The sequence below is a fragment of the Perca flavescens genome, chromosome 20 (genome assembly GCF_004354835.1).
Source record: "Perca flavescens isolate YP-PL-M2 chromosome 20, PFLA_1.0, whole genome shotgun sequence".
NCBI lineage: Eukaryota > Metazoa > Chordata > Actinopteri > Perciformes > Percidae > Perca > Perca flavescens.
The window spans coordinates 29,935,353-29,958,955 of record NC_041350.1 but is presented as its reverse complement, the minus strand read 5'-3'; the positions used below and the strand labels follow the sequence as shown (position 1 = coordinate 29,958,955).

The 23,603-nt window shown below is 43.7% G+C and overlaps 1 protein-coding gene across 4 annotated transcripts in view; it reads left to right on the top strand.

Annotated features, from left to right (window-relative positions):
• The window catches only part of LOC114546347 (nesprin-2-like), a 65,633-nt gene that overhangs the window by 6,997 nt on the left and 35,033 nt on the right, over window positions 1-23,603 (top strand). For all 4 annotated transcript variants that reach the window (XM_028565060.1, XM_028565061.1, XM_028565059.1 and 1 more), the window contains exons 2-10: window positions 417-572; window positions 926-1,167; window positions 2,511-4,578; window positions 5,575-5,909; window positions 7,064-7,208; window positions 8,404-8,604; window positions 17,405-17,664; window positions 18,186-18,345; window positions 21,656-21,811. In XM_028565060.1, coding sequence (XP_028420861.1) covers window positions 417-572; window positions 926-1,167; window positions 2,511-4,578; window positions 5,575-5,909; window positions 7,064-7,208; window positions 8,404-8,604; window positions 17,405-17,664; window positions 18,186-18,345; window positions 21,656-21,811 — 3,723 coding nt within the window. The remainder of the gene's footprint in view (window positions 1-416; window positions 573-925; window positions 1,168-2,510; window positions 4,579-5,574; window positions 5,910-7,063; window positions 7,209-8,403; window positions 8,605-17,404; window positions 17,665-18,185; window positions 18,346-21,655; window positions 21,812-23,603) is intronic.

Below are 23,603 nucleotides of genomic sequence, written 5' to 3'. Positions count from 1 at the left end.
TTACAAAACCCATTACTAACCTGTTCAAGAGCAGTAAGGCGACATCCGTGTCTGACCTTAGTCCCTTTTTTTTTTTTTTTTTTTTTTTTAGTGCTTTCCAATTAGGTAAAGCCACACCAATGGTTATGTCTTTGTTTTCGCCGTCAGCCACTCGAGCTGCTGTGCGCGATTGTCGCTGGACTACACCATTTTGTAAAGCCATACTGAGAAATACAGAGGGAGTTTTGTGGAGCTGATAGGCTTAATTAGCTTTGTAGCAACTAATTTGGCAATGGCTTAAATTAAACGGACGTTCATTAATATTAAATAGCGCACTATTGCTTTAAATTAGATCATGTTTGGACTTGACCAAAACCCATTTGGGCATTAACTGGAATTTTGAGACTCCAGACTCTGAAGTGTTTCTGTGTCTTTAGGATAAACCACTTGAGGATGCTCCAGAGGCTCTGATTACATCCACCATTGATCTGGACAACCGTCTAAGCAGGCTAGTGTCTCGAATCCTGAGCTGCAAGAACCACCCAGCTGAGCTCAACCCAACAGCCATGGCCCAGCAGCTGAAGGAAGCTCAGGTGCGATTCAGAATGACAGGGTGCATGACTCACTAGACAAATAAAAAAATGCTTCATGGCAACAGCTTGATTTATAAATACTAGTGGACAGCAGGTTGGGTTATAATGCCAAACTACATAATCAATTGGAAAACTCCAATGCTTTTTTGTACCAACCTGTTCAAAGGTGGATATTAAAAACAACAGTACACATTTGTCAAAATAATCGTGAAACAGACCATTACGATTGTAATGGTTGAAATAAACATTCATAGCATTTTACTTGTGTTAAGTAACAATCAGATAATCTCAAACATTTGTGTCAAAACTACAGGCTTTGGATAATTTTGTTTACTTTCTCTTCCTGAGTACAGCAGTGCAGAGAGACTGCCCAGGAACAGGTGTCATTGCTCTCTCAGCTGAGAGGAGCCGATGCTGAGAACAGTGATGCTCTGGAGCATGTGGAGGACCAGTGGAGCACTGCTGCTCAGGATGCAGCTGCTGTCATCCAGAGTAAAGAGGCCCAGCTGCTGCTGGTGACTGATCACTGCAGACAGACCAAAGCAGCCAGGACCACGCTGGAAAGACTGACAGCAGAATTGGATGCTGTCAGAATGTGAGTTCTCATCTATGGTTTCCTTTTAGTTTCTTAACTGAAGGTTACAGTTTAAGGTACTATGGTACTTGCAAACATAATACTAGCTTAGCTTTCTGATTTATCCACATTCCACTATAACACAAGTTGCATACTGTGTACATAATGCATATATAATGCTTAACTTACAGACATATAGTTATCCTAAAACTGACATTTGGATATTTGACTTGGTAAACAAAATGCTTGCTGCACACGTAACGTTGAGCATAACATTAGTTAGTGTCAGGCTCAGTTCAGTTCAGTTCAGTTCAGTTTATTCTTTGTCCCAAAAGGGCAATTTGTATGCAGCAGGAAGACATCACATGAAGACCTCACAAAACCCACAGTCTCACCATTCACCCTGCTCAATCCTCACGTCTGTATCCACTTTTGTCTTCATAAAAGCTCAGTTTTTTGGTTCGGCAGCTTATAAAAACTTAACATTGTTGGTAGTGCATATCATCACACAGCAACTTTAAGGCATTTTTCTGTTTGCTAGCAGACGGAATTAACGAGGAGGAACCTTCACCAAATACAAGTGAATGGAGAGCAGAGAGTTGTTTTTCCCTCCAGTAAACGTGCTCTGTCTCTATACAGAACTAACCCTACAGTCACATTAGCTACAAGAGACAGAGACAAAGTGACAGGCTACCATTCATTTTCAATGGGAGTGGCCATTTGCCAGCGACAAGCGACGAGCTTGCCGCTGCCACGAGCAAGGCGGGGCCAAAATAGACAAGAAGTCTATTTTATGCAAATGCTGAGCGATGCGACAAAGCAACTGCCAATCGGAGTAAAGGTAGCATGAGGGCAGCGTGACGTATGTCAGTGGCTCGAGTCGAAGAAAATAATTCAAGATGGCGGAAAACGCTTCAGGACATCGTATTTATGTATATCTGATATGTTTGGCATTTTATCTCATATATTTTGTTACTTTTATCGAGAAATAAATACTTTTAAATTCAAAAACATTGTTATTGTGACTTAACAATACCTCTGAAGTAACTTTTAAGACGTGCTTGAAGGTAGCACCGGAGAATTTCTGTTTACTGTTGCCAAGCAACCAGGGGTAGGCTAGGCACGCCCAGGAGCGCCCACAAGCAAGTGCATGTCGCTGTCTTTTGTAGCTAATGTGACTGTAGGGTAAGAAGGAGCAAGACTGAGTCAAGGCTAAAGAGGGACAGAGACCGGAAGAACAGGAGTGTTGAATCTTTCTAAAGCAATATTTTGTTTGTTAACATTAAATGAAATGTAAATCTCAACACTCCCCCTCATACTTATATCTTTAACAACTGTTAAAGACTTAACTGTTTTTCTTTCAGGTCCCCAGAGGAGAGCAGCTCCAAGGAGGCAGAGCGACTGTGCTCCTTACAGAGGAGTATGGAGGAGAACAGAACAGTACTGGGGGAGTTGCTCGTGACCCATACCAAGTTATATCCCCACCTCAGCTGGTCTAAGCGAGCACTCGCACAGACTGAGCAGAATAACCTGCAAGAGAAGTGGAGAAGCCTGGAAAGAGCTGTGGAGAGGACCTTGTATCACACAAATGTCCATTTTCACGAGACCAGCAGCCTTCAGTTGGCAATATCAGATCTTCAGGAACATTTGGAGACAATCGGCAAAGACCTTGAAGCCAAGTCTCCTTCAGTTACTCAGTGGAACTGCAAGAAGGCACAGCAGCTGATGGTCGCAAATGCTGAGGTTAAAGCTGCCTGGCAAAAATACCTTCATCTGCAGCAGCTGTTGGAGGCGCTACTCCTCGGCTCACAGTGGGAGAAGGATACAACAGAGATACAGAAGGGGCTTCAGAGCGTCAAAGACCAACTTTGCCACACAGAGGAACTAGTGTCCTCTCAAACTCAGAGCAGCAGCAACGCCGTCATGGAGAAAATGATGGTGGTGATGAGGGATGGCCTGGTCTGGGCGAAGCAGACAGAAAGTGAGATTGATGGCCGGAGGAAAAGGGTCGCTCTCTTCCCCGAGGAGGTGCACCGGCAGCTCAGAGATCTGAAGAAGCTGCAGTCTAAGGTCATGGCCAAACAGGGCCAACTGGAGACACTGGTGGAGGAGGTGACAGAGCTCCTTTCACAGCTGGACCAGGCTGAGGAGGTGCCCATGGTGCGCTCCTCTCTGAAATCCCTCCAAGAACTCTCAAAGTGGACGTCTGAGAAGCTAGCCAAGGCTGTTAGAGAAATAGAGTCCGGACTGCAGACCAGAGAGAAGCTGTCAGAGCAGATTGCTGACCTAGACTCCTGGGTTTTGGCTCATCTGCACAGAGAGGCCTCCAGGAGTCCAGACAGTGAGCTGAGGAGCCCTGCTGAACTGGACCGCAGAGTTCGTCAGATCCAAGAGACCCTGGCTGAGGCAGCGAAGCAGGCCGCTGTCTGTGAGGCTCTTCTAATGAAGAGTAAAGACATTGCCTCTGAACTCAGCATCACAGAGAACTGTTGGCTTTTCGACAAGCTTACCAACCTCCAGGAGGACATCACAGCCATCAGCAGCTGTGAGAAGGCCAACAAAAAGGAGCTGGATGAACTCAACCAGACTCTAGATTCCAGCAAGAAAAACCTGGTCACCATAGAAACAAGCCTGAGGCAGATGCTAGTAGATCTGAGTAGATACAGGTTCCCCATCACAAGCAAGTCCCTGCAAGCTTTGGAGCCTTCCAAACACATGATTTTGGAGCACAAGTCCCAGGTTGACCTTCTGCAACATTGGATTCCCCAGGAAAAGACTAGGGAACTGTACTCAGTCACTTCTGAACTTCTCAGCAAAATGGTCACCCTGGAAATGAAAGCTAGAAGCCATGAGAGGTACCTGAACAACAGGCAGTGTGTGGAGGACCTCAGGGAGAATGTTCAGGAGCAGGTCCGTCAGGCCAAAGATGACAGCCTGGCACTGGACGAGAAGTACCAAGTCTGTCAGACCCTCCTCGTCCAGCTTCCTCTTATAAAGTATATGTCTGAGGAGGCTGGCTTCAAACTCCAGATGATCTCCACTGATCTTTACCCGTCACAGCTGAGCACAGAGCGACAGAGACTGAAACAAAACGAGGGGAGCATTGACACCTTGGAGATGATGCTCTACAACAACCTCAGCATCATGGAGTGGAACCTGCTGAAAGATCTGGACCTGGACTCCGAGAAGGCAGCCACTCAGGCCTTCCTCTGGAAGAGCCAGCAAGAGCTCCAGAAACTCCCCATGTTGGAGCCAAATGAAACCGAAATTAACGACGAGTACCAAAGGATCATGTCTTTGAAAAAGACTGTAGAGTCCAGAATGAGAGCACTGGAGGTTCTAGAGCAAAAGAAGGGAAAGAGACAAAGACATGGATCCCAAGATCTGATAGACTTAAAGAATGCAGTCCTCTGTGAATGTGACTCACAAATGGCAAGTTGTACTGTTCTTGTTTGTTTTTTTACAAAAAAAATGTTTTGATATTGACATGTTTTTATAAGTTTGCCAATAACTTTTAATTAAGACTATTTTAATCATCATTACAAAGTGAAACCCACCCATCCTGTACTCTGCAGCTTAAACAAGTTAATTCCATTATTTTCACATACTAAAATAGTGTAGGCACGGGCAGTCAGCTATTTTCCAGACCAGGTCCACTAAATAACTAGTTTAGTAACAGATTCAAAACATTTGACGCCAGGTCAGAATCCAAGCTATATCTAAAGCTAAAATCTTACTCATACTGTACTTAGCACTAATAATGTAGTACTCAAGACCGTCTCAAGATCGCTTTTTGAAGATCTCATCTCGGAATCGACCATTACTCGGTCTTGTCTTGGCCTCAGATAAAGGGGACTCTGGATTTTATTTCCTACTTTTATTTTACACATATTCATTAAAACTACCTGCTTCAAAAGCAACCAATAGCTTGACATTTCTAATTTGACATGTGTTACTTTTAACTCTCTCCCCACCAAGCATTCCCAAGAAAGTGAATGTGGGAGACAGGAGAAGAAGCTCTAGCTGTCTGGGAGATGTCAGCCAAATTGTGAATGAAAAAATCTAAATTTGTTTTCTGTGGGTGTTTTTTATGGGAATGTGGATCTTTCAGATTAATTTGAGGAGTCCCTATTTTATCATGGTATGCAGTGTTTGACTCGGTCTGGTCTTGGTCTTGACTTAGGTCTCAACCCCTCAAAGTCTTGGTCATGTCTCGGTCTAGATACACTCTGGTCTTGGTGATGAATTGGTCTTGGTTTAGGTAGTCTTGACTACAACACTACATAGCACAGTTGTGCGCACACTCATATTATAATTGACATGGATAATATGGTCAAAAACATCTACAAAATGGACTGACAACTGGAATGCTATAGCCCTAATGTGATTAGAGTGTTTCGTTAAAATTGTATATTTATTATATTTTAGGAGAACGTCTGCCAGGCCAAGGAGTCTCTGAGAGGCTACACGTGTGCTGTTCAACAAGCAGCACAGTTCCTGAGGGACATCGAGGTCTCTCTGCTGCCGCCACAGGGCTCTGCTGGACTCTGTTCTGGACGACTGGAGGAAACCCGGCAGGCTTTGGCCTCACTGCAGCAGCAGTTCCAGACCCATGTGGAGCGACTCCAGAGCCAAGTTACCCTGCACCCTTACCTGTCCCCCCAGAAGGTGGAGCAGCTCCAGGAGAAAATTCTCAGCCAGCTCCTGGTGAGGATGTCTACTCTTCAGGCAAAGGGACACATACGACTGGAGTGTCTCAGCAGGTAATAGGCTCACAGATGAAAGTCTGATTACTCAATCTTATCATATAAGTCTTAAAATGCCAGTTTGTACTTGTATGTGCAAAGAAAAAAACAAAAATGTATTTTTGTCCTACTTTGGTAGACCACTCACCCCATGTGATTTTTTTGGTATACTAAAACTTTATCTTACAAACACTAATACTAATTATAACCTTCATGTAGGGCTGGGCAATATATCGATATTATATTGACATCGGATGAGGCTAGCTATCGTCTTAAATTTTGAATATTGTTATAGGATACGAAGTGTTGTCTTTTTCTGGTTATAAAGGCTGCATTACAGTAATGTTATTTTCTGAACCTAACCAGACTGTTTTAGCTTGTCTATTATCTGCCTTTACCCACTTTGTCATTGTATCCACATTATTGATGATTATTAATCAGAACTCTTTTTTGTGAAAGCACCAGATGTCAACCCTACAATATTGCCGCAATATCGACATCAATGTATTTGGTCAAAAGTATCATGATATTTGATTTTCACCATATCGTCCAGCCCTACCTTCATGCATTACATATTACAATAATTTAGCATTATTCAAAGACAAGTTTACAAAAAATTTTAAGGTATACTTTAATAGTAAATAAGATAGTATATGTTTTCTGAAGAGTACAAAATCTGCATGTAATAAAAACGGTGAGAAACCTTTAACAAACTGGGCCACAAAACACACATTATCTGGAAGAGACTCAAAGACCTACCATAGATATGTTGTCTTCGCTACAGTGTAGCAACTGCAGCTATTCAACTAGCTAAACTCTTCCTGAAAATGACGAGTTGAGTCGTAGTAAGCTTCTTAAGCTGTTTACTGTGGTTGTTAACATCTTGTCAAAGACAGAAGAGTGAAAACTGTAAATACTTTTACTGTAAATATGCATCTTAATATTTACGTTATAATTAAAACAATCAAATTATCAACTTATGACATTGCCTCTGCAGCATTTACGATGTGGATTGCAATGGATGACGAAAGCATGTTGGCTGATTCTACCATCTTTCTCTAGCCACAATAGACATCCAGCCATTCTGTCCATTCAAATTTCTTTTTGCATGTGAGTTGAAGCAATATCTTCTTCTTGTTGGACATTAACAAATCTGAAATTCTGTCTTTCAGTTGCACAGAACTTCACAGAAAATACACCCAGTGCCAAGATGAGATCATCCAGAGTGTGAAGAGCGCAGAGAACAGCCTCTCCCAGTTCATCTGTCAAAAGGTCACCTGTCTCGCTGACTGCACTGACCAGCAAACCAAGCTCAGAGTACGTATCAGACTTCACTACTCGTATTATTCACCACTTTATGTTTTGAAGTAAAAGGTATCTCAGAAAGTAAGATCAGTAAAGCATTCAAGAAAAATTGAAAAAAACTTTTGAAAAGAAATTTGAATGGTGTTACAAGGCTATGCTAACCTAGGCTTGTAGAACAAACAAATACAGCTACTAAAGGCTAACTTAGCTCGTAACATAAAATATATTGTCTCCTATCCTGTGTGTGTGCATTTAACGTGAGAGTGAGACCAAAGCTGGCCTGGATGAGTGCATATCTTTCCCACTCCTAGAGGCGTTTGTGCTGTGTTAAACTGACTCACTCAGCCATTGTGTCATTCCGCGTTCTGAAGCCTGGCCTGCTAGCGTCAGTCATCTGGAGCTCCAGCCTGCTCAGGTGCTCCGAGCAGCTCCAGGATCTCTCGTTGTCTTCTCCGCAAGCACGCTCCTTGGTGTGTTAGTTCAGGTTTTAAAACAGGGGTGTCAAACTCATTTTCTCTAGAGGCCGCACTGGGAAAAGAGGAACACTCCAAGGGCCAGTTATGTAGTTTATTGACGTGCTTTTGTTATTGCATGTCACTTTTTTTTTTATATTTTGGTAGCTTTTTCCCTCATTTTTGTGGCTTTCTCAGACATTTGTCACCTTCTTGTAAATTTGCTGCTTTTCCGGACATTTATGGTGACATGAAGCCCTACAAAAGTCATCAAAAGAGTTCCTTCTGGGGGAATTTCTGAGTCTCAGAGTCGGCAAATCTGCCATATTCTGCTTTGAATGTCAGGTATTTAAAAAACACATTCCTGTGTTCTTGGTTTGGCGCACAACTAGGTGGGCCAAAAATGTATTGTGAACCCAAATTGATATTTGGCCTGCGGGCCTTGAGTTTGACAATGTGTTTTAAAAGGTATATTTACAAAAAGTTGTGTTGTGGGAAAACAAGAAAACGTCTCTTCAATCATAAACAGTCTTTCTCTTCAATAGTGTTTTCCGTGTGAAAGCGTGGCTTTTCAGCGTCAGCCTGCAGCGTGCTCGCTTCCTTCTTCATCCTTCCGAAATCAATCTCAATTTGAATCTCCTCCACAAGTCTGCAGTACTGGGTTAAAACAGCGCTCACAAACGCCTCCCCCCCCTCATTGGTCACGTACATTCACTGACAAACCTGTCGTAACAGATTGACTCTCTCGTGTGCAGGTTCTGTCTGAGGATCTTGAGTCCCTGCAGAGTCGTCTGGCGGAGCTGAAGGAATGGTGCCCAGAGCAGAGCTGTCGTGGAGGCAGGGAGGCCGCCGTGGCTGCTGTCTGGAAACACGTATCAAGACTACATCGCTACACTCAACAGCTGACAGCTCGTAGTGAACGGAGGATTGCAGAATGTAGTGAAATCACTAACAGTGTAAGTGACAGTACATTACAGTAAAAATATCTGGGATGAAACGGCAGCAGAAATTGATTGAATGAATATTCGGTAAGAGCAGTGTGAAGTGAAGCTAGCGGTATGTGCTACCGTTGTCGATATGAAAGTGTGCTGGCATTGGTTCAGACTACAGAGTTTTTTTTTTTTTTTGCTATAGTAATTAGCATGCATTAGCTTGGAGGGCTAACTTTGCTTGTTTACTTTTTTAGGTGAATGTCTTTGTCACTCTAAGGGCCCTATTTTAACGATCTGAAACGCAAGTATCAAACGCCAAACGCACGTAGCTTTGTGGGCTACTGATAAATGGCTCTTGCGCCCGACGCAAATCTATGGTCTGAAGTAGCTACATTACTCATAGGTGTGGTTTTGGCATAACGGTAATAAACCAATCAGAGGGTTATCTCACATTACCTTTAAAAGCAGGCGCGCTTGTTCCATGGCGGATTGCTATTATAGTGGCAGATTTGCTAGGCGCACGCTCTTAATACATCCATGGACGCACGCCAGGAGCGGTTCACAGCTGAGGAGACCAACGTTTGCTATTGATTTTTCTTTTTGACAAAATGGAAATAAAGAAATGTCACAAAAACATACTTTCCGATGTTTGGGCTCACTCACTGAATCACGAGGTTATGAATGCATGGTGATATTTTTGCAATGTAGTCTAACATTAGACCACTATAAAACGATGCACCTCTTCTGTCTCTCCACTCCCGTGCTGCATTTGGGTTAAGTGGCATCGGCACATGCAGTTCAACATCACATCTCCTTAAGTCCTCTAATATTTCCTCATTTATGTCATCAACACATCCATGATTCATGGAAATATTGTGTAAAACAAGGTCATATTTTTCCTTGTATTTCATGTATGGTTTGCAAAAATGGGAACTGCTGGGTCCTTGAAATGAGAGAAGCAAAGTATATGCACACTCTTTTTTTATAAAAGTAATTGTGTGTACATCCCACCTTCTGGCAGGTGCAGGACAAATGAAAAGTACTTAAATGAAAAGATTTTTACGTCCGCAACACTGCTTTAAACTCCCATATTTAATATAAATGCAACGTTTCGACCCCACTGGGTCTTCTTCAGGCAAAAAAAAAGTGTGAACACTCTATATGACGCATACATATATGAAACACTCTAAGCACGCGCCCTTAAAATAGCATCTGAATAACACGGCACTGACTTTAGACTCGCGCCACTGACTTTAAACTAGGTTTTACCTGGTCAGTGGCGGTATTGTTTTCTGAAACTGCAAAATAGCACCAGGGAACATTTGCGCTGGAACACGGCGCCTCTTTTTGCTGAACCGCCCCCCAGCAGCCCAAGTTCATTCCCTAATTTACTGACGTGAGTCTGTGGAGGGAAAAGTCCGCTGTGCGTCAGGTGCAAAATAGGAATGATACATGCGTCGGTGTACAAAGTCAATTGCGCTGGGTGCAAGATAGGGCCCTAAACGCCCCACCTAAACCCATTCAAAAACCAGCCAGTTTAATAAAGCATTGCTTAATATGCTATATAAAAGAAAAGGAGTAGTCAATTAACCAAATCTGATTCAACTGACAACATTGTGAGTTGGGTGCAGCCCTATTAATTCCACGTTAAACTAAACTAAAATACCATTTTATCTTGCAAATGCCACTACATATTTATTTTATAGGAATTTTTGGCACCCCCCAAAGAGGTTTTAGCCAGCCCCAAAGGACAGCCAGTGCTTTTTCAACTGTTGAACAAGCAAAACATAAACTTGAATGGGAGCGATAATCTCAGTTTTAACGGTAGTATTAATATATTAATATAATTTTTTTAAGCAATGTTAAAGGTCCAATATGTAATATATTTACTGTAATAAATCCATAAATGCTACAATGCTAGTATTTGGGGCATGGTGACACTCACATTAAATCGTTATTTAATACCACTAAAAAGGCTCGAAATATCACCACACCATAACGTTAGTATAATTAGGGTCCCTAAATGTGAACCGAAGCATTGACAACATTGTAAGTGTACAGATAGTTTATTAAAAATATAGATTATAAAGACAGTCGCGTTCATGTTTACTTGCGGGAGCCATCTTGGAAACCAGTCATGACCAGTCGAACGCCGTGCAACGTGGAATCTCCATAGACTGTATGGGAATCTCAGACTCATTTGCAACCAGACTCATTTGCACGGCGTTTTTTGACTAGTCATGACTGGTTTCCAAGATGGCTCCCGCAAGTAAACATGAACACTTTCGTTTTCAAATACTAGCATTGTAAGCTAACCAGCGGTCTGCGGTAGCCTCGTCAAAGCTCCAAACTCATTCGATTAGCATGAAAACATGTCCCAGAGAGCGACAGAGTAGGTACACATCAGTTAATAACCCCTAGGTTCATTTTGCGCCGGAATTGTCCTTTAAGGAAACATGCTAAGTTGAAATACTATCTTTTCTGACAACAATGATAATGCCAGTATTTTTCCTTTAGAAATTTTTGTTCTGTGACTGAATTTGTGTTTGTGTTTTGGCCTGTGGGTTGTTATCAACTACCCAGTTTGACAGCCAGTCCGGGTTGCCAAATGTACCTGTAAAAACGTAAACCCAGCGCGCTACAGCTGTAACATTAGGACAGCCATGAAAGCAGCAAACAAACAAACAAGATCAACGGAGATAGATTCTACCCAACCAAAAAAAAACTGCATTTTTCTCTGCGTTAACAGAAACGTAACAAACCCCGGGTAAATATTGGAGATGTATTTAAAAAATGGAGACAGCTTAGAGCCCAAAAGGACGCCGAGTTGGCTAATTACCTCCTGAACAGGTAAGCATTACCTTCAGGCTAATTTATCACGGCTACAAGAGACGGGCATTATATGTAATTTCAACATTTGTGTACTCACATTGAATTATATAGCTAGAGTACCCTTAGACTTCTCTTTATTGATCCTTTTGGGATGACTCCCGCAAGGAAATTAGATTTGAGTTGGTTACTTGCAAAACTTGCAAAACAATTGAGACACAGCCAATGAAGTGATCCCGACTGGTCCTTGCTAACGGTGCCATGCTAACCCTGCTAGCTGCTAACGTTACCGGAGGACCAGGCAAGTGGGCCATGGCTGTTACAATGCATAGCCTGTTCAGCGGCTGTAGCCGACAACGATGAGTTAATTTAAGCCAAGAGAGAGGGGCTGTAAATCGGGAGTACTGTGAGTTTGCAGTGTGTTTAGCGATTGTTGCCATAATTCTAAGAAAATAAATTTGTACTGTGGTAACTATTTTTAAGATACATTTATTTTATTATTTTTTCATTTTAAACATACAGAACAGACAAACACACTTGCACAAGAACAACCACCCACTCCCACCCCCACCCTCCCCAGTCTCAAGGAAAAGAAAAGAAAAAACAAAACAAACAAATAAACAAAAACAAAGACAGAAATCACACCTTGCCTAGTCGCTCTTCTCTACTTCTTGTGATGCTGAGGTCATTAGGAATGATACTTGTGCTGCTGCGTTTTTCCTTTAGGTCTATAGTTGATGATTTGGCTTTGTTAATCCTTGCTGTAGAGAGCTCAAGCATAACTATGTCTAGAAAATACGCCAACCACTGTTTTATACAAAACGAGTGGGGGGGGAGCCAGTATTGAGCTATCATTTTCTCGGTCGCGGTTGAACCGGCTAGTCAAATTTTCTTTGGTCTCCCAAGCAGATGTAATTTAGAGTCGTCATTGAGTAACAAAACAATCAGGTCAGTAGGAATTCGACATCCTGTCACATCACTCATACACCTGTTCACACTCCCAGACCATGTGCAGGAAAGTTCCAGTTTGTTCAGGTTGGCAGAACGTGCAATAGGGAGTAGGAATGACTTTAGAGACGTATCTCTTCTGAGGCATCCAATATGTCCTATGGCATATGTTGAAGTGGATCTGCTGGTGATTTGGTTTCTTGGAACAGTGGGAAATGTTGTCCCAAACTGTCTCCCAATTAATTACGTTCCCCTCCGAGCTCAACTCTTGCTCCCATTTCTTTAATATATATATATATATATATATATATATATATATATATATATATATATATATATATATATATTTCTTAGATATAGATACTTGCATCATCCATCCATCCATCCATCTTCGTCCGCTTATCCGGTGTCGGGTCGCGGGGGGAGCAGCTCCAGCAGGGGACCCCAAACTTCCCTTTCCCGAGCAACATTAACCAGCTCCGACTGGGGATCGGCGTTCCCAGGCCAGGTTGGAGATATAATCCCTCCACCTAGTCCTGGGTCTTCCCCGAGGCCTCCTCCCAGCTGGACGTGCCTGGAACACCTCCCTAGGAAGGCGCCCAGGTGGCATCCTTACCAGATGCCGGAACCACCTCAACTGGCTCCTTTCGACGTGAAGGAGCAGCGGCTCTACTCCGAGCTCCTCACGGATGACTGAGCTTCTCACCCTATCTCTAAGGGAGACGCCAGCCACCCTCCTGAGGAAACCCATTTTGGCCGCTTGTACCCTGGATCTCTTTCTTTCAGTCATGACCCAGCCTTCATGACCATAGGTGAGGGTAGGAATGAAAACTGACCGGTAGATCGAGAGCTTTGCCTTCTGGCTCAGCTCTCTTTTCGTCACAACAGTGCGATAGATTGAATGTAATACCGCACCCGCTGCGCCGATACTCCGACCAATCTCCCGCTCCATTGTCCCCTCACTCGCGAACAAAACCCCAAGGTACTTGAACTCATTCACTTGGGGTAAGGACTCATTCCCTACCTGGAGAAGGCATTCCATCGGTTTCCTGCTGAGAACCATGGCCTCCGATTTAGAGGTGCTGATCCTCATCCCAACCGCTTCACACTCGGCTGCGAACCGATCCAGTGAGTGCTGAAGGTCACAGGCCGATGATGCCATCAGGACCACATCATCTGCAAAGAGCAGCGATGAGATCCCCAGCCCACCGAACTGCAACCCCTCCCCACCCCGACTACGCCTCGATATCTTGTCCATAAATATTACAAACAGGATTGGCGGAGGCCAACCCTCACCTGAAACGAGTCCGACTTACTGCCGAGAACCCGGACACAGCTCTCACTTTGGTCGTACAGAGATTGGATGGCCCTGAGTAGAGACCCCCTCACCCCATACTCCTGCAGCACCTCCCACAGTATCTCCCGGGGGACCCGGTCATACGCCTTCTCCAAATCCACAAAACACATGTAGACCGGTTGGGCATACTCCCAGGCTCCCTCCAGGATCCTTGCGAGAGTGAAGAGCTGGTCCGTTGTTCCATGACCAGGACGGAATCCGCATTGTTCCTCCTCAACCCGAGGTTCGACTATTGGCCGAACCCTCCTTTCCAGCACCTTGGAGTAGACTTTACCAGGGAGGCTGAGAAGTGTGATACCCCTGTAATTGGCACACACCCTCTGGTCCCCCTTTTTAAAAAGGGGAACCACCACCCCAGTCTGCCACTCCTTTGGCACCGTCCCAGACTTCCACGCAATGTTGAAGAGGCGTGTCAACCAGGACAGCCCCTCCACACCCAGAGCCTTGAGCATTTCTGGACGGATCTCATCAATCCCCGGGGCTTTGCCACTGTGGAGTTGTATGACTACATCAGTGACTTCCGCCTGGGAAATCGACGACAATCCCCAGTTATCCTCCAGCTCTGCCTCTAACATAGAGGAAGTATTAGTCGGATTCAGGAGTTCCTCAAAGTGCTCCTTCCACCGCCCTATTACCTCCTCAGTTGAGGTCAACAGTGTCCCATCCTTACTGTACACAGCTTGGATGGTTCCCTTCCCCTCCTGAGGTGGCGAACAGTTTTCCAGAAGCACTTTGGTGCCGACCGAAAGTCCTTCTCCATGTCTTCTCCAAACTTCTCCCAACACCCACTGCTTTGCCTCTTTCACGGCAGAGGCTGCAGCCCGCCGGACCCCGCCGGTACCCTGCAACTGCCTCCCGAGTCCTCTGGGATAACATATCCCGGAAAGACTCCTTCTTCAGTCGGACGGCTTCCCTGACCACCGGTGTCCACCACGGTGTTCGTGGGTTACCGCCCCTTGAGGCACCTAAGACCCTAAGACCACAGCTCCTCGCCGCAGCTTCAGCAATGGAAACTTTGAACATTTTCCACTTGGGTTCAATACCCCCAGCCTCCACAGGGATGCACTAAAAGCTCCGCCGGAGGTGTGAGTTGAAAGTCTGTCGGACAGGGGCCTCCTCCAGACGTTCCCAATTTACCCGCACTACACGTTTGGGCTTACCAGGTCTGTCCAGAGTCTTCCCCCACCCCCTGACCCAACTCACCACCAGATGGTGATCGGTTGACAGCTCTGCCCCTCTCTTCACCCGAGTGTCCAAAACATACGGCCTCAGATCAGATGAAACGATTATAAAATCGATCATTGGCCTAGGTTGCTCTGGTACCAGGTACACTTATGAGCATCCCTATGTTCGAACATGGTGTTCGTTATAGACAATACATGACTAGCACAGAAGTCAAACAACAAACAACCACTCTGATTTAGATCAGGGAGGCCGTTCCTCCCAATCACGCCTCTCCAGGTGTCTCCATCATTGCCCACATGCGCGTTGAAGTCCCCCAGCAGAACAATGGAGTCCCCCACTGGAGCCCCATGCAGAACTCCAGTCAAGGTCTCCAAGAAGGCCGAATACTCCGAACTCCTGTTTGGTGCATATGCACAAACAACAGTCAGAGTTTTCCCCCCAACAACCTGCAGGCGTAGGGAGGCGACCCTCTCGTCCACCGGGGTAAACTCCAACGTAGCAGCGCTCAGCCGGGGGCTTGTGAGTATCCCCACACCCGCCCGGCGCCTCACACCCTGGGCAACTCCGGAGAAGAAAAGAGTCCAACCCTGTGGCAGATGGGAGAGATGGGAGCCACGTAGCTTGTTCGGGCTGTGCCCGGCCGGGCTCTGTGGCAAACCCGGCCACCAGGCGCTCGCCGACGAGCCCGCCGTCTGGGACTGGCTCCAGACAGGGGCCCCGGGCTTCCTCCGGGCAGGGTCACTCCATCTCTACCTCGTTTATTCATTGGGGTTTTTGAACCATTCTTTGTCTGGCCCCTCACCTGAGACCACTTTGCCTTGGGAGACCCTACCAGGAGCACCAAGCTCCAGACAACACAGCCCTCAGGTTCACAGAGACACACAAACCTCTCCACCACGATAAGGTGATGGTTCACGGAGAAGTACTTGCATCAGTTTAGCATAAATCCTGGACACTAATCCTCTCACCGGAGAATCAACAAGCCATTTAATGATTGGGTGGGTCTCAAGACTGTTTCCCCATGGTACTCCATAACATTTTAGGGCTGACCTTAAGCGAAGATAAAGGAAGAAAGATGTCCTAGGGATCTCAAAGCTAGCTCTCAGGTCCTCAAAACTCAATATACCTTCCCCATTGAATAACTGGTCTAGAGTATAAATATCTCTGTCACTCCACTGGTTGCAAACAAAAGGTTTGTTACCAAGTATATGTTGTGCCAAATTGGGGTTAGGGCTTCCTCCATCTGTTTAAAGTTGGTCAATGTGTTGGTGATAATAGGGCCATAGGCTAGCATACACTTTTTTGGACACACACCTGAAAAAGGCAAGGTCTTGCAGTTTTAGAGTTCCAGTGAGGTTTTGTTCTATTTCTCTCCATGGAACTGTAGATGAGGGGTCTATCCACACTCTGAGGGCCTGTAGCTGAAAGGCTCTGTGGTACACTGCAAGGTTGGGGAAGGCCAGGCCTCTTGTGTTTGTGGTACGTTGCAAAGTAGAGTGTTTTAGCCTATGTTGTTTATTATTCCAGATGTACTGCCGGATTATGGTATCAAGTTTCTTCCAGAAATGTATCGGTGGGGGTAGGGGGATCATTGTACTTAAGAAATTCACACAAGGAACTATGGACCGTAGCGATGCCGGCAGCGCAGACCAATTAGCCAGATCCCTTTGATCACTAAGTATAGTTTCATAGTTGTCCTGGACAACCCGCTGTAGCAATGCTTGAATGGTGATGCTCAAATATGTAATTTTGCTTTGAGTTGGAATTGTATCACTAATAGCTGATGTCACCTGTTTGTTGTTCAACATGAGCAGATTAGATTTATTCCAATTAATTTTATAGCTGGAGATTGAGCCAAATTTGTTACAGATCTTAGCAGAGTCCTCAAGGTCAGATATGTACAGCAAAATATCATCTGCTAATAACAATATTGAGTTGTTATTGGATTTAATCTGGACATTACATATTTTATTTTGCGTTATGGCCTGGGCTAACGGTTCAAGAGAGATCGCAAGCATGGGAGATAGCGGGAATCCCTGTTTGCGATCCCCGCGCGTTGGGGAATGGCTGTGAATGCAGGCCATTGGTTGAGACTATAATCGTGGGATTTGCATATAGAGTACGTACCATGTCAATGAATTTGGCTCCCAAACCAAGCCTCTCTGTTACTTGCCAAAAGTAGTTCCATTCTAGACGGGCAAAAGCCTTTTCCGCGTCCAGTGAATGCAACAACTATTTTAAACACTAGCTGTCAGTATTACATATTGCACCTTTAATTGGGGTTACATTAATTGGGGGCATTTTTCTTTTTTTTAAATTGTTGGTTATAGGTATTGTCAAATTGTATTGTCAAATAGGGTAACACACTCAGTACTCATTACTGTTGTGCGTAGTCACCCCCCAAATGCAGATTCTGAGTTAGGATTACTTGTTTACTGTTATTACTGCTTGCTCATATTACTAAGAAGAATTATTTAATTACTAAGACTCTGTCTCTGCTCTCAGGTGGTGAAGGCCTCGGCTCTCTTGCAGCAGGTGGAGGCAGAGCTCCCTGATGGCTCCCGGGTGAAGGCCTCCACCGAGGACCTGCAGGACCTGCTGCAGTCCTGGGAACAGTACCAGGACAGACTGGACTGCGAACATCGAGCCCTGTCGGCACTGGAACTGCGCACTGCCAGGCTGCTGGGTGTCCCTGCCCACCTGGAGCAGGCTCCGCCCACTCCGCTCTGTCAGCAGCTGCAGGCCATACAGGCTCGATACGGCAGGTAAGGTGCTGTTTGAGGTGCACTTAATATAATAACTTAATTTACATTACCGTGGCTGAAGACTTCTGGTAAACATCTAGTCCAGTTCTAAATCCTTTGACCCTTATATTTATATAGAGGATAATTTCCATCAAGTGTACATTTCCTGCATTTCCTGCATTTAAGTCTCATGTAAACAACAGTCGATGCAGATACTTTTCCTACAAACATTCCATCGCTCTGTTTTTGTAAATGTATAAATAAACAAAGAACTCAATTACCCATAAGCCCTGCTACGCCTGAATAAGCAATCAGAGGAAAGTTGGTCGGCCATAGCCTACAGTGCCTCTGAGGTTGGGCAGTATTTAAATACATTTACATTGACAGTACTTAAACTGACACTAGGCTCAGTGTTTTGAATTTATTGCTAGATTTTATTCTTAATACAAACTCTCACTTTCACTGATTTAAGGTAGGAGGCTATAAAGTTGTAAATCAAATAGTTTGAATCGTTGGACGTATGTGTTTGTGTGTTTTCCCAGTGTGAAGCAGAGAAGCAGGGAGGGTTTGAAGGCAGCCAGGATGGAGCTGGAGGAGAGAGAAAAGGTCCGGTTGGAGCTGCAGGCCGTCCGTGTTTGGCTGGAGGCTGCAGATGGTCTTCTGTCAGAGATGGAGCAGAGCAGCAGCACGGAGGAGCTTCAGGTAGGACACTCCTCTGTTTACAGAACACCAGAGGTGCAACTACACTACTACTAAGTTTGGGGTCACTTAGAAATTTCCATTCCACTCCATTACAGACAGAGTACCAGCTCAGATCAGTTGCATTGTTTTTTTTAATCAGGGCAGCAGTTTTCAGATTACATTATGTGCTTACATAATTGCAAAAGGGTTCTTGACTGTTGTAGAAAGAAGTGGCTGATCTTTAATGCAATATCTACATTGCAGCAATCATTCATCCAATGTTCCAAAGGCACATTCAGTTTACTAATCTGATATCATTTTAAAAAGCTGGAGAACCCTTTTGCAATTATGTAAGCACATAATGTAATCTGAAAACTGCTGCCCTGGTTAAAAAACAAGGCAACTGATCTCAGCTGGTATTCTGTTTATAATGGAGTGGAATGGAAATTTCTAAAAACATTTTGCAGTGGTTTGCAAACTATTTCTGGTTGAACATTAAGTATACTTTGAGATGCTTTTGCTCTCACTTGGTAGGTGTATTCATACATTCAATACAACTCAAATCACTGTTGTTACTCTCTGAGAATCACTTCACAAGGACCCACAGAACATTGCAAGAGGTTTTTCAATCTACCTTCTTTTCCATAAATAACTTGCTTTGTTTTGGCAAGGCTTTATGTGACTTTTGACTTGGAAAAACAAGTCTCACGAGTATTGTTAGTACCAGTTGTCAGATGGTGACCTTACTGCTTTATGCAAATATGGTTTAAAATGAATTGACTGGCTATATGGAAAGCAGTTCTCCATATACGTAGACAGATAACTTACAGTATTCTGTCTATCTTGGAAAAGGACACAGGATGTGATTTACAGAGCAGATATATATGCTATAGCAGAAAAAAAAACTAACATTTAATTGAATTTCTGTAGGACTTAAAATGTAAGAATTTCTCAATAAGCAATCAGCTCCCCCCAGGACTCCTGTGATGTGCTGTCATCTCAACAGCACATGACAGTGTGCTCAGAGTTGGAGTGTGTCCCTTCCTGCAGCCAATAGCCAGTAGCGTGTAAATAACGAGATGAGAGACGACCATTTCATTGTCTGAACTGAAAACACAATGATGCATTTGTACACACTCTAACAGCGTTATAGTTCTCTGTTATTTTTATAAAGAGCACATGAATGTATTAACATTCAGCGGGACAAATCACCAGCCCAAAGACATCTCAACAGCTACACACTGAAAATGATGCATTTTAAACATTATGACCAGTCTAATTACCATTGCATAAAGTGGGTTGTGTGGCGTAGTGGCCTTGAATGACAGCCAAAAGCGCTTGTCTTTTACTGTGAATTGTTCATCGCTCAACATGCTGTTGTATGTTGTGTATATTTCTCACATATAAGCTGTAAATCATTTACTGTAAATAATGTAAATAGCAAGTTTTAATCACACTATACTGTTTTTAAACTAAACAACATGAATTGCTTATTAAAGTGTCTAAAGAAACATTTCACAACAGGTATTCTTAGTTTTAATACGGTTATTGTGTTAATGAAGGTCATAAAGCTCAACTGGTATCTAGCTTACAAAGACTAAGTAAATGACAAGTTGTTCATTGGTGTTGGTCTATTAAAAACAATCTAAATTATTAATTTACAAGGCTCCTCGGATCTAAAGCTTTTCAAAGTTATGAAAGCAAAGCAGAGAGAAGGAGGCTGTTGACTGCGGTGTAAGTGCCCAGTAAATGCATCTGAATCTAACCGTTGGCTTGGCCTCAGGTTTGGACGCTGGTTGCTGTTTGCTTCTATGAAGCCACCAACCCGCAGAATCACTCTGCCCTTTGTTCCCAAATCTGAGCAGAGGCCAACATCTCCCTGCGTGCGCACACACGCACACTCACACACACACACACACACACACACACACACACACACACTCTTCCCTTCCCTTCCCTTCCCTTCCCTTCCCTTCCCTTCCTTCCCTTCCCTTCCCTTCCCCTTTGCAGAAGGTCTGTGTTGATGAAAGAGCCCCCCCATCACTCCCCTCACCCCTCCTCTTGTACCAGACACCTTTTGTTCAGTGTTGTAAGTGGATCTTCCAGGTGGCCTTTGTATCTAAGTCATTCCATGGACACACACACACACACACACACAATTATACTGTACTTGTGAGGACACTCATGGACATAATAAATTCTCTAGGCCCTAACCACAATGTAAACCTAATTGTAACCATATCTAAACCCTCAAATAGCCCTTTCAAGAAGTGAGGACCTCAGTTACAAAAATGTCCTCATCTTCTTATAATGCACAGACTTTCCTAAAACGTCCTTCCTTTACCAAATTGTAAGACTTTCCTAAAAATCTCCTTATTTTTCTAAAAGTCCTCACGTTAATTATATTTACATGCTTTCCTAAAATGTTCCCAGTTTCTTACAATCTACAGATTTCTTAAAGCATCACCATTTTCCTAAAATTTACAGATTTTCCTGAAATGTCCCTACTTTTTAATTTCTTAAAATACAAATTAGTCCTCACAAACAGACACATACTCATGCATACACACGTTGCACTCACCGTGTCCCACTCTCTTATGCAAAACTGTCTCCCTATACCCTCTCTTCCTCCCATCTTTTGTAACACACACACGCATGCACGCTTGCTTACTCAGTTTCCCGTTGTGATAACAATATGCACCTCCCTCTTCAGCAGACCATCGGACGCATTCACATCCAGGTAGTCTCCTCTGTATTATCTTGCACATTTGGATTTTCTTATCATCTTATTTAATGTTGACTGGTATTGTAAAGAAGAATCTTGTTGAACTGAAAAGAGTTCACTTTAACTATTGGGGAATTGAAGGACTTTGAAGAGGCTCTGTGTGATGAAAGCAGCACAGGAGAGGAGAGAGAGAGGGAGCGAGAGAGAGAGAGCTTATAAGCTTTTTTGGTGAGAGATGTAGATAAGATCAATGTCTGTGTCCTTCTGTTTCAAAATACTGCAAGATTTTCACTATTTGACTGAAAAATGACACCCTTCCTGACTGTTGCTAATGTTAAAGCTTGTAGAAGCTTTGAGGGTTGACTGCAACCATCTGCTTACAAGTGTTTTTTGAAGTAAGTGTTGGCTTTCACTAAGCTAATTTTTGGCACTTTGCAAAATGTCACAAAGAAAATCAATAAATATTGAGAAGTTTTTATTATTGCTGCGGAACACAAAGCTTTATCGGCTTTTCAGTTTCCTCTTTCAGACATAGATTTAATAATTTTCCTTAGTTGGTTTTCCGTGTCCTGTTCATTTACACAACTCTTCTCTTTCTGGTTTTAGGAGGTTCACAGCGAGCTGTGTAACCAGAAGGCTTTATTGCAGCGCATCATGGAGAGCCTGAAGATGAAGTACTCAGACATGTACACTCTGGTCCCGGTGGAGATCGACAGCCAGCTGCAGGAGGTCACACACTCACTGCAGCAAGTAGAAGTTAAGGTACACAAGACTTTGATTTTAACATAGCTGATGTGATGTGCAATAAATTAATTAGGGGTTTTAGCAATGAGCACAACACAATGAATCACAAAAAACCACAAAGTGGCAAAGTAAGGTTAAAGAATCTTGTTACCGTAATACAGGGAGGGGTGTTACACATTGGAATTTCTGCAAAATAATATAAGATTGCCTTTATTGTCATTGTACATGGTAACATACAACAACATTTTGGAGAGCTGTTCAATGAAAGACAGTTTCTTTTTTTATGATCAATTTATTTATTTATTTTTTAATTTTAAACAACAACAGAACAGACAAACACACTTGAACAAGAACAACCACCCTCTCCCACTCCCCCACCCTCCGCGGTCTCGAGGAAAAGAAAGAAAAAACAAACAAATCTAAAACATAAACAGAAATCACACCTTGCCTAGTCGCCCTCCTCTACTTCTTGTGATGCTGAGGTCATTAGGACTGATACCTGTGCTGCTGCACCTTTCCATAGGTCTTTAGTAGATGACTTGCCTTTGTTAATCCTTGCTGTAGATAGCTCAAGCATAACTATGTCCAGAAAATATAAGTAGGAATTTGACATCCTATCACATCAGATGTTATTGATGTTGTTTTATTCCAAAACTCATGCACCTGTTCACACTCCCAGACCATGTGCAGGAAAGTTCCAGTTTGTTCAGGTTGGCAGAACGTGCAATAGGGAGTAGGAATGCCTTTGGAGACGTATCTCTTCTGAGGTGTCAAATATGTCCTATGGCATATGTTGAAGAGGATCTGCTGGTTATTTGGGTTCTTGGAACAGTGGGAAATGTTGTCCCAAACTGTCTCCCAATTAATTACATTCCCCTCCGGGCTCAGCTCTCGCTCCCATTTCTTTAGTATTGGGAGTTCTCCTACGGATACTTGCATCAATTTAGCATAAATCCTGGACACTAATCCTCTCGCAGGAAAATCAACAAGCCATTTAATCATTGGGTGGGTCTCAAGACCATTTCCCCATGGTACTCCATAACATTTTAGGTCTGATCTTAAGCGAAGATAAAGGAAGAAGGATGTCCTTGGGACTTCAAAGCTAGCTCTCAGGTCCTCAAAGCTCAACATACCTTCCCCATTGAATAACTTGTCTAGAGTATAAATACCTCTGTCACTCCACTGGTTACAAACAAAAGGTTTGTTTGTTTGTTGTTGCATTAAGTGTATGTTGTGCCAAATTGGGGTGCTCAAATGCCACTTATTTGTGTAGCTTATTTGCACCTCCACCTGTTTAAAGTTGGTCAATGTGTTGGTGATAATAGGGTCATAGGCTAGGGTAAACCTTTTTGGACACACACCTGCAAAGGCAAGGTCTTGCAGTCTTAGACTTCCAGTGAGGTTTTGCTCTATTTCTCTCCATGGGACTGTAAATGAGGGGTCTATCCACACTCTGAGGGCCCGTAGCTGAAAGGCTCTGTGGGACACTTGAAATTTGGGGAGGGCCAGGCCTCCAGTGTTCGTGGTACGTTGCAAGGTAGAGTATTTTAGCCTAGGTTGTTTACTATTCCAAATATACTGCCAGATTACGGTATCAAGTTTCTTCCAGAAATGTATTGGTGGGGGTAAGGGGATCATTGTACTTAAGAAGTTCACACGAGGAACTATGTTCATTTTAACAACAGCAATCCTGGACCGTAGCGATGCCGGCAGCGCAGACCAATTGGCCAGATCTCTTTGAACACTACTTTGCATAGTTTCATAGTTGTCCTGGACAACTCGCTGTAGCTGAATTGTGATGCCCAAATAT